Source organism: Pundamilia nyererei, unplaced genomic scaffold, assembly GCF_000239375.1.
Source record: "Pundamilia nyererei isolate P.nyererei 1_Seehausen unplaced genomic scaffold, PunNye1.0 scaffold00215, whole genome shotgun sequence".
NCBI lineage: Eukaryota > Metazoa > Chordata > Actinopteri > Cichliformes > Cichlidae > Pundamilia > Pundamilia nyererei.
The window spans coordinates 627,002-638,652 of record NW_005187616.1 but is presented as its reverse complement, the minus strand read 5'-3'; the positions used below and the strand labels follow the sequence as shown (position 1 = coordinate 638,652).

Genomic DNA, 11,651 nt, shown 5'->3' with positions numbered 1-11,651 from the left:
TCTGAAATGTCGTTCAGCAGTGAGCTGCTGACCAAAAAATAATCCAGACGAGAGTAGGAGTGATGGACATGTGAGAAAAAAGTATATTCCTTACTGGTGGGGTGAAGGGAGCGCCATGCATCGCAAAGACCAAAGTCGCTCATATACAGTTTGATTATATTTATGAACTGCCAATTATGCTGAGTTCCCGCTGTATTGAGCCTATCCATGTCTTCATTTAGTCCAAGTCACAAGATGATTTAAAGCTGATGATCACAGAATCGTTTTCATTGTTAGTAAAAACAACTTCACAGCATCTACCAACTCAAGATTGGTATCGAAGAGGTCTGCGTCTACACTCGAGAGACACCCTAATAAGGAGTGTAAACCCAAGGTTTACAACAAAGAGCAAACCACCGGTTATACTCAAGAACAGGAAGTTAATGTTGAACCTTCAAAATATGCCCAAAAACCAATGAGAGAAGTCACAGTGTCTTTATCCACCTTTGTTTTGAAGTTGCACCATTATGCGGGTCAAAAACTTTTATTTTGAAAGGAAATATTCAGTAAAACCCTTCAAAGTAAACACTTTCCATTAGATTTAAGACAGGATTAGCTTGGGATTGCCTGTGTGTCCATAAAATAATGCAAGGTTTCTTTCCAGCTTACTCTTTGTGTCTATAAATGCACTTTAAACACACTTTGTTTTTCTTTGTAAACAGTCTGATACACACGATAACACACATCTTCAGCGCCCTTTCCTTTCTTGGATGTGTTACTGGCCTAATTCAGTCTCGACTGCCGGCGTGTTTGTCCTCATTTGTTTACTGTTGCCTGTAAGCATATACTCCACTCCATACCCGAGGATTTTCCTCCCATTCACACACATGTGGATACTTCAGACTCTTTTTTTTTTTTCTTTTTTTTTTTCATTTAAACACAAGGCTCTCGTGTGTGTGAGAGTGTGTGTGTGTGTGTGTGCGTCCTAAACATGAGTCACTTCCTTCCCCACATGCTCTTGTGAATCACTCCTTCCTCCAGGGAATACGGGCTGTCTCCACCCCCTCCTCCATGCCCTTCCCCCCCCCCATGTGTTCTCATGCGAGGCCCTGGAAAGTGTCTGGAGCTGTGTGAGGAGCCGGGGGTTGGATGAGGGGGATGGAAAGAAGGAAAAAAAGAAAAAAAGGAGGGGGTTGTTAGATTGATTCCCCTCAGGGTCTGGGTTTGGGTTCCTCGGCCCTCCTGGGAGAAAATGGTGGGAAAGCCGTTGATGCGCCTCACTTTTTAATTTATGCATTTAGAAATTCATACATTTGTTTTTGTTTGTGTGTTTCTGAGCTTATGCAGAATGTATTAATTTTGAGGTGATTGCTGGATGAACAATCAGCCTTTTGTTCTTTTTAACATTCATCAAATCACTAAAAGCCCCATAATCAATGTAGCAATAATTATTATTATTAAAAAAAAGCTTGTAATCAGAAGCTTTCTGCATGTCTCTATTGTTAAAAGTGTGACTGAAAGCTCATTATTCATTCGTGTAACAGAGAGACATAAAAGTTAACTGTGAAATGAAAACTAATTATATTATGATTTATATCTCATGTAATGTTTGGTATCATAGCTGAAAAGGAACAATCCACCTGTTAAGTGATGACATATCAGCTCTGTTTCCGGCTCATTCCCAGTCTCTTTGGCTTCTTTTTAGCACCATTCATGTCTTTAAGCTCAGTTTTTAATAATTCACAGTGTAGCTACAAATCATGGGTTTGCAGTGTTTTGGTCAACAAAATGTTGGAAATCAGGAAATCATGGCAAATAGAAACTGTGGGCTCTCAGCCTGCCAGCCGTTGGTCAGTTTCTTGTAGTAGCCCTCTCTCGTTTGGAGTTTTTTGGAGTCTTTTTCACAGGCCTCAAATCTTAGACTTGGTTCTAGATTAGGCTTTGGCACAGACTTGAAAATGAGGATTAAACGAATTGTGTAAATTGGATCTGGCAGAAAGCCTACCAAATGGTATCACTCCATTCCTTAGGTGCCTGCTCTGGTTTGCATCTCTGTGTAGAACGATTCAACATGCAGCAAGATAACGTGCTCAACCACACCTCCCAACTTGACTCAAAAATGACTCAAAGACTAAAGAAGACCGAGAGGTTGTCACACTTCCTCTCAAGTCCCATGACCTTGACCCTACTGGACCCTAATCGAGACTGATATCACAGGAGCTTTAGGATCTTCCGTGGAGTCCAAACAACTCGAGTGGTGCTGCCATTGAAGCTAAAGCGAGAGAAACAAAAACTCACAGATTCAGCCTTTGACTGCTGATATTTGTTAAGATGATACCATTTATAATGAAACAGTTTGTTGTCATGTTTTGGACTCCACAGTTTCTATCTTAAATCAGCATTTTATGAATTCAAACATTATCTTCATGTTTCTCTGCATGGAATTAAGAAAGGAGGGTGACAGCTTAAAAAAAGTCTCATGAAACCCTGATTAGAGGTTAATCAGTTATTTATAATTGCAAAACAGTTTCTCTTCAAACTCTGAAATGTCACATTTGAAACTCTAATTACTAACCTTTTGGTGTTAGCAGTGGATCACATGACTGTGTGTCATGGAAGAAGACCCTGCAGTTGTTTGTGTCTTTCAGCTCATTGTTTTGGTTGTAAGGTTTGCAGCGTAGTCTTTACAGCTTTATCAGCTGCTGATTTTCAGCCAATAAACATTTAACTGATGTCTTATCACCTGTTGAAGTTGTGTGCGCTTTTACTCATCTGATCGGAGTCTTTCGTACCTTAAACAGTTAATCACATGTCGTTGGTTCTATACATCCAATCAGAACAGTTCTTCATTAGAAATGGAAAGTAGAATTTTCTTTTTGGCATCAAGAGATTGCATCAGTTTCTTTAAGGCGGAAGTTCAGCTAATTTGAGCTTTTTCTTTTTCTCCCTAACTCGATCCTTTGTTCATAGCTTGTCACTCTTTGGAATGCTGTCAGTAGCTTCATGTGACTGCCAACCATAGACTGTCTGCAAAAGTTGGACATGACCCTTTGGTTTCTGGAATCCATGTTTTGGAGCCTTGGTGTTAGCATTTTGGCAACCTTGTTGTTTGCGTCTTTGTGTTTAGAGCCAGAACTGATTGTAGTTAGATGAGATGGTGACATGCTAAGATATTAGCTAACTTAAGACTTTTAAACTTTAATTATTTGATCTTTTTCACATTGTTTACATATTTATTGTCAGTAAAGGACTGTATGTCCAGTTTAGTGACTCCCAGCACATGATATGATATCATCATCAAGCACTTTTCTACACCTTAATACTTTCTGTCAAACATTCACACTCTGGAAAACTTCAGTATTTTGCTCAAGGATACTTTGGTACGCAAGGGATCAAACCACAAACCTTCTGATTAATAGATGACCTGCTCTACCTCCTTAGCTATAGCCATACAAAGTGTTCCTCCAACTTCATAATGAGTGTTGTTCCTAGATCGTTAATGGAACTGACCAATCACCTTTCTTTTGACATTGCTTCAAAATGGCCACGCCCCCAACAACCCCTGTGGTTTCAAAGATGTGCCATCATCTGGTCAAAGTGATTGAACACTCACCAAAGCCTCTTACGCCAGTCTGTTTGTACCATACACATCATGTTTTGTCCCTGTCTCGCCTTTACAGGTCTATAAATAATTTTGGGCAAATGTTGACTTTTTAGTCTTTTAAGGTCTGCAGGAGTTTACACATTTAGAGTTTTCACCGTGTAAAAGAAAAGAAGTAATGGCCGTGGAAACCTTTCCTACCAAGTAAATGGGTTATATTTGGAATCCTCTGCATCTGATTCAGTTTAAAATGGCCAAAGCTCCATCAGTGGAGAAACTCTAGCCTTATAAAAGCTACCTTTACCACCCACAGGGGGGCTGTTTGAAGCTCTAAGACAGATTTTGGAGTAAAAAGGTTGAAATACTATCTTTTAAAAAAGTATTTAGGCATTGCGATGAAGTGGATTAAGGAGATGTAGAATTTAAACTGTGTCTCTCTTTGTGTGCAGATGAAGACGGGTCCGTTTGCTGAACACTCCAACCAGCTGTGGAACATCAGTGCCGTTCCCTCCTGGTCCAAAGTCAACCAGGGCCTGATCAGAATGTACAAAGCTGAGGTACGCCTGCTCTCCCCCCCATCCCCCACCCCCCAGTCTCACTGACCATTCATCAGTCTGACAAACGGCTTGCTGTAGAATCCAAATCCAAAACACAGAGAGAACAATTCAAATCAGAAGTTTACAGATCAGATAAACAGGGGCAATTCTAGAATCAAACCTCATATTTTCATGCACATGGTGCCTTGCAATTAATATTAATGTAATATGCTTCTTGCAAACACATTCAGTCCTTTTCACCTTTGCAAACCTAAATTGAACTAGATAAACATTTAAATGTTTGTCTTAAAATGTAGTGTCTAAGAATGACTGGGAATAAATAATCACAGTTCTTAATATAATTTACTGGTTTTAACGTGAGAATTTTAGTTGTGAACCTGAAGCAAAAGCTCAATAACTTTGACCATAATTTTCCAAACTAAGTAAAAGAACAATTTGTAGGAAAGCGAATAATAGCTTTTTTTCAGTCCCTTGTACTCCAAGCAATTAAAAAAGCTCATAATGCCACATTAAACATCTGGACAAAATACAAACGAATACTAGACTTGCTATAACCTGTAACCTGTCTCCAGTAGAGAAGTTGGGCAATGCTTTGTTTTGTTTTTTCAGGGGTGATGTTATCAAAGTTATGGTTGCTCGAGCCCTGCCAAAAGGGTCTAAACTCGTCAATCCATGTAAAGCACTTTACTTCATTTATTCTAGTGTGTTTGTACCACTCATACCTGTCTTTTTTTATACTGCAAAGGGAGCTGTATCTCTCAGGTGGACCAGTTTATGTGAAATGAATGGTGTGACAGGTATACTGCAGGGTATATTCCTCCAGTTTAAAGTCTTCACTGTGGAAGCAGAATTAACTGCTGTGTGGTGTTGAACTGAAAATCTGCAGCCATGCTAACAGATCACATCTACTGTTTCAATTTTTTCCACATTTTGAATCCTAATTGTAACACATTCATACACGCAGTTGCAGTAATTTTGGTTGTAATAATAATAATACACAAATACTAGCTCTCAAACATCTTAGGTTGCCTGTCAATACATTTAACCCCACAGCAGCCATATTATTGGTGAAAATAGTGGGCATAGACCTTATAATGCTTTTTAAATAAGTGAACTATAAAAAAAAAATATAACTGTATAGTTATTAGGAAAGATGGAAATAAGTTATAAAGATCTAAAGTGTTTTTTGCAGCAGACTGTAAAAATGTTTATTTCTGGTGTGCAGTTGGACATTTTAAATTGGGAGTCTATGGGTATGGACTCGCTGTGGGAGCCTCAAGTGGATTTTAGAGGAACTGCAGCCGCCATGTTTGTTTCTTCCCAAGTGGGATCTTTTTGAATGTGTGGTCTTCCAAACTGAAAGTCACGGCTGATTTCTTGAAAGATTTAAGTGACGTCTGAAGCTCTTTTCTTTTCTCCTGCTGCACTGCTGTAGCTTTTGTGGTTTCGTGAACCCAGTTAGGCAACATGCAGTCAAAAAACTGAAATGCACACAAAAAAAACATTCTTCTGTAAACTGGATTTCTTGTAATTCTTCACCCGGACTCAGGAAACTGCGTTTTCTTGTTTATGTGACATTTAAAAAGTCAAGTTAACGCCGACTGAGACCAGAAAATGCCCAGACTGGCTGTGCTTTTAGGGAGCGGAGGAGCGAGGCAGGAAAGGGTTAAGAGAGAATGGAATTACGTGTGTGTGTGTGTGTGTGTGTGTGTGTGTGTGTGTGTGTGTGTGTGTGTGGGCGGTTGGGGGGGTTGTCTAAGCCCGTTCTCCCCGCCTGCATGCCCACATCCTGTGTTTTCCAGAGCAGCCTGTGAGTCTTCCCAAAGAGCTGAGGGGCCAAGCTGTCTGCCTTCCCCTCCTCCTCCTCCTCCTCTGCCGTTCCCTTCATTAAATCCTCCCCTCCCTCTGTCCCGACCTTCCTCCGAGCCTGGAGCAACCATCAGCAGACTTGCATTCCTCTCTCCCTTTTCCTGGCCCCACACAGGGTTTCGAGCAGAGAGCCGGAGTAGACCTAGAAAGAGCCGAATTCACCATTTTTAGTCTGAGAGGAGTTCATTCTGGGGCCTCGCTGGCTGTTTTGAAGCATCTGAATTTGTGAAATAAAACACAAACACAGGAAAAACAATGCTAGAGGGACTAGAGGAGTGTGTATTGTAATAGTTTAAATAAAGAAACTGCCAGGATCCTAGTTGCCAGTGATTTTTAGCCCTTTTACAAGTGACATATTTATTTTTCCCCATAATCTTCTGAAATCAGGCAAAAAATTAAGTCTGGAAGGTAGAAAACGCTTTAAAAAACACAGGCCATACTTTTTGTTAGATCACAGTGAGTGTGTAATTTGCTAAAAGAGGTACTTTCAAGTCAAACTGAAGGAAGGTCATGCATTTGCTGAGGAGTGTTTCCTGAAGGTGATTAATAAACATGTTAAAGAGCAACTATTCTACCTTTGCTGTCACATTGATATTAAAATAGGCTACTCAGACACTCGTTTTCACCCAGTGGACCTCTATGCTGTCACAGAGAGAGGAGGTTGCCCATATACCCTTATATGGGCAACTTGAGCACAAAAGACCCAGGCCCTTCTGATTACTAGGACCAGCCAATAAAAAGCTAAAATGGCTAAATGCTACCACTCACTGTTCAAAAATGAGTCCACAATAAAAAAAAATAGCTGTATTGGTGTATGTGATGCTAACAATGGAAATTCCAGCAATGCTCACACAGCGCCCACGTGCTAGTCAAAGCCGCTGTGACCTGAAACATACGTAACTTTAAGCCTTAATGAAATGTAAACAGGTAAGTTATTTTAAAAAATCCACCCCCTGTACATTTATGACAGGTTAAACTATCCATAGAGGCCAAAACTCTTTTATTTCTGCTGTAAAGTTGTCCCTTTTAACATGGGAGTCTATGAGGACTGAGTGACCAGTAAAGCCAGCCTCTGGTGGATGTTAGAGGAACTGCAGCCTTTGGCACTTGATGTTTCAGGTCTGGAGTTTACTGCCTGGGTTATTATAAAGCGATCAGGGTGCTGTTAAATTGCTCTCTGATTAAATTAGACGGTGGGTGGGTGAGTAAGCGACTCTGGCGAGTGTTCTTGAGCAGCGGTGCGGCTCGCTGATGTGTTTTTAATCGTTCCTGGAGGACAGCGGAGCTCTGTGAAGATTGGGAAAAGAAACGTAAACAGCCCTTGATAGCAGGAAAAATAGAAGTTATCACCACATAAAATGGTCAGCAGTTAATTAGAGAACAAAATGAACCACTGTAGGTTAACTGCTGTGATGGTTTATCAAAGTAACTTCTCAGTAGCGTTAATTGCATGTGTGTTATTGTTCTGCTAACGGTCTGTGACAGATAACCTACACAGGCTTTTAATGCTGTGTGTGAAGAGTTGGGCTGTGATCAATGACCGTTTGATGCTTTTACAAGTTAAACATTGATTGAATATCTGTTTAGACAAAAGGTCTGTGAGGCGTGTTTTTCCACCCCAGTTCTGCCCACATGATCGTGACCGATAGTGTCACGGCACAGACAGCCCGAACGCTCCTCCCATCCCCCCACCGCCGCTCCCCCCCCAAAAAACAGGTCCGTGTGTGCACACAAAGAGCCTCCTCTGGGCTCCTCCACAACTGTTCTGAACGGAGTCGGCATGAAAGACCGGTGGAAAGAGTTCAGGTCGGGGCGAGCCATTTGCTGTGGCTGGTCTCTGTGTGTGTGTGTGTGTGTGTATGTATATATATATGTATAAATAAAAATTTTAGGGGTGCAACGATACACAAAATTCACGGTTCGGTTCAGTTCAATACTTTGGTGTCACGGTTCGATATTCTTTCAATACAAAAAAAATGTTCATGCCTTTTTAATTTGTCATTTATTAAAATTATAAATATATATTTTAACTCAAAAGCACAGTTTTTAAATTTACTGTTGCTGAAACAACAAAGGGATAAAATAATAAATCTGTCTGATGGAGAAATCACTCATCTTTGGAAAAGAGAGTTTATTACAGAGAAATGTCTCTTTCCAAAATAAAAGCTATATTATCCGCTTCTTCTGGGCTATATTCTCAGCAGCATATTAAACATATCAGGTCCCCATAAGGAGAATCATGTGCTAATGGCTGTCTAAATGACTCGGGTAGTTTGTAGCATGCGTGCTTGTTGTTTTTGTCTGCTTTCACTTGTCTTTGCACTAGGATGATGTCGGCGTAAAGGTACAATCTGAAACGACGTTAATGCCACAACACAGCAAATCATCGATTAAAATCGATTCTGGCTTGGATAACGTGATATCGATTCATTAAAATCCTGAATCGATTTTTTTTTTATATAAATGTATTTTGCCCAAAATTCCAGAATCTCAGGTGAAACGTCTCAAAATTTTGACAACCACCAAACATTTTAAACAGTAAATGAGAGCAGGTACACGGCTTCTGCACAAAGACGTAAACACAAAGCACGGACCGCGGATCAGAATCGGTGAGATGTGGCTTTCTCACCCGACGGCACGGACACGGTCGGGGCTGAAAGCCGACAGCTCGCTGATTCTGATGTTTCGGCGGGTCCACGCTTTGTGTTTACGCCCTTTTTGCGCTGATTCTAAAGCTGTTACTTTTATCTCTCTCCAAACAATATTGACCGAACCAGCAGCAAAAGAAGATCCAAACTAAGCTTCACATAAACATCGTCATGGACTCCCTCTGACTTTTGCTGTTTTGCTTCCACCACAATAAAATCACACTTCATGCACAGCTCTCTCTCTCTCTCTCTCTCTCTCTCAGTGTACTTCAAGAACAGTTTCCCGTCTATCCCCGAAATCTGTTTTCTGCATTATTCGCTTGCTTGTTACACACAACCCTATGGTGTTTACAGCGCTGTCGGCCAATGTTTTTTTTTTCCCTTTTACTCACTTCCAAAAAGAAAACCTAATTTCTGCCGTTCAATAGGCTTCTGAACAAATGTAAACTTTTTAAAATTATACAAAATGCAAAACGCTGTGTCTCTAATAAAACCTCTGTAACTTCAGAGTTAACGTTCATATGTTGATTAATGGTTTTCTTTCGTTTTTGATGTGCTGCAGAATATTTTTTATAAAACCCCAGGCCAGGAAAATCACCTTCATGTTTTTCTGTGTTTTATCTTCAGCTACTTTGACACAAAGGCATCTGCTGTGATGCTCACACCTTTGATAAATTCTGGAAAGTGTCAGCTTCCTTTTAATAGATACAAAAATATGTAAATGTACTGATCTGAATTATAATATTTCTGACTGTCTGAGGCAAATTTTCCCAGATTCAAATCGAATTGAATCGAATCGTGGATCAAATCGATTCAGGACCTTGTGAATCGGAATCGAATCGATTCTAGAAATCAGTGACGATACCCAGCCCTACTAAACACTGTTTCAAATTAGCTAAAAAATGGCAGTCAGCCACTTAATTACGTAGTTCTCTATTTCTGATATCTGCTGACGTTAATTTTACAAGTTTTTGGTCCTCGCGTGGTTCATATTTCCTTTACATTTCCTTTACATGCGTACTCTTTCCTCACTTTCTCATCGTCTTGAGTTCGCCTGTACTTTATTGTCCCCTTTAAAGCATGTTTTTCACTCACACTTGTTCTCCAGTTTCTCTGCACTTGTGTATTAGTTTCAAATGTGTGTTCGCTGTCACACAGAAAGTACACATTCTGACAGTATTTCAGAGTAACCCTGAGATCACAGTTAGCCATTTTACTTTTTTTACATCTGTTTGCTGACTCGTGTTTCTCTTCCCCTTAACCTGTCATATACATCTTTGTCTTAGTTTCTCAAATATATTTTGTATATTTTCTTCCCACAGTAGTTCCACTTGTGATATTATCTTGAGTTCACCTGGACCTTATTATCCCCTTTTAGATTATTTGTTTTCATTTACGTCTGCCATACGATTCATCTACACTTTTGTTCTTTTGTTGTTTCAGCTGTCACAAAAAATGTTCAAATGGACAAATTTAGATACTTTTGATATTATATTTCAGATCACAGTTAGCTTGCTACTTCTCTGAAGCAAACTGAGATATCAAGTCTTTTTTCCTGCCTGTTTTTCCTTTGTTTTCAGTGTTTGGAAAAGTTCCCCGTGATCCAGCACTTCAAGTTCGGTAGCTTGCTGTCCATCCAGCCGGCAAAGCCTTGACCCTCATGCGAGGAAACGCGATGGAAAAGACCAAAATCCCAACTCGTTGGAACCTGCAGTTTCCCTTCCTCTGGCGTCCTCACGTGCAAATCCGACAGTAGCAAAAGACAACCACATGTAGTGTGACACCTCATCCCCTCATGGGCACGCGTGTGGTCATGAAAGCTTGCAGATATCCATAACTTTAATGCAAAGGTGGAAGAAGAGCTTTGTGAATCTGGAGCATCACATTTTTGTCATGTTATTTAAGTGATGGATAGAGTTTGAGGGACTTTTGTTTTGTTATCAGGTTTGCTCATTGGTGCTTTATATTTAAATTTGACACTGGAGTGGATAAAAATATGACTTCTTCATAATCTTCTGCCATAGTTCCATCTTCGGTTTTACTGCTTTTTCAACCAAATGTTTGCATTTGTTTTCTTTTTTGCAGATGTACCAATAATTAAATTTCCCATTTTGCCCAAACTTCTCATTCATAATTTGACATGAAAAATGTACTCTATATTTTATACTTTAAGAAATGTATTGTGGGAAAAGTAACGGATTAGATTTGACTGTCTTTGCATGAAAGCTTTCTTTTTCATTAGTTTTCTGTCCCTCGCTGTCACCGTCAGTAGTGTAAACCGGTGTCTTCTTCCAATCCCGGCCCAGTCTGAATCCATTTATTTCATCTGACATCAGCTCCAATAGTAAATACTGTAAATTGACAAACCATGAATAAATTCCTGTGGTTGTTCTGTGCAGCTTTTTCCTGAAAACGCTCACCACAAACAAAAGATTTATGATTTCTCTCTCCTGCTTTACATTTTACGTGTTCTAAAGCCGTTTTAATTTAATAAAAGAGAAGCTATTTTTGTGACCCCCAAAACTTGATTTCATACATTTCACCTCTCCGTGCACTTGATTTGTCTTCATATTTTCAGTGTAACATTAAAGCCACTATATAAAGTCCTGTGCACAAGTCTTGAGCCACCCTTCATTTCTTAATTTCTGGGGGGAAAGTATGAAATGCATTTATTGAAACGTGCAAACACCCTTAACTCTCTTAATCAAGCTGCCCATAATTGCACTAGGTAATCTTCAGAAATAGTTCTTTTTCAAGGACGTTCCAAGGTCTTTGTGGGATGCTGGCTGACACTTTCTGGGACTATGATCCCGCCCTACCTCTGCGTCAGTCAATGACTGATCATTTCCCACTGTGTTTTTCTGTCAGCGTATGCTTTTGCTGCATTGGCAGTGTGTTTGGGATCACTGTCATGCTGACAAACGAAGGTGCGGCCAATCAGATGCTTTCCAGGTGGTATTACATTTTGTATCAAAATCTGACTGTACTTGTCTGCTA

The 11,651-nt window shown here is 40.0% G+C and overlaps 1 protein-coding gene across 1 annotated transcript in view; it reads left to right on the top strand.

Moving 5' to 3' along the window:
* ptpa (protein phosphatase 2 phosphatase activator) overlaps window positions 1-11,161 on the top strand; it is a 33,893-nt gene extending 22,732 nt beyond the window's left edge. Inside the window, exons 9-10 of the mRNA XM_005748170.1 lie at window positions 4,030-4,137; window positions 10,235-11,161. Of these exons, the coding sequence (XP_005748227.1) occupies window positions 4,030-4,137; window positions 10,235-10,309 (183 nt within the window). The 3' untranslated portion in view covers window positions 10,310-11,161. The remainder of the gene's footprint in view (window positions 1-4,029; window positions 4,138-10,234) is intronic.
* The last annotated feature ends 490 nt before the right edge of the window (window positions 11,162-11,651 follow it).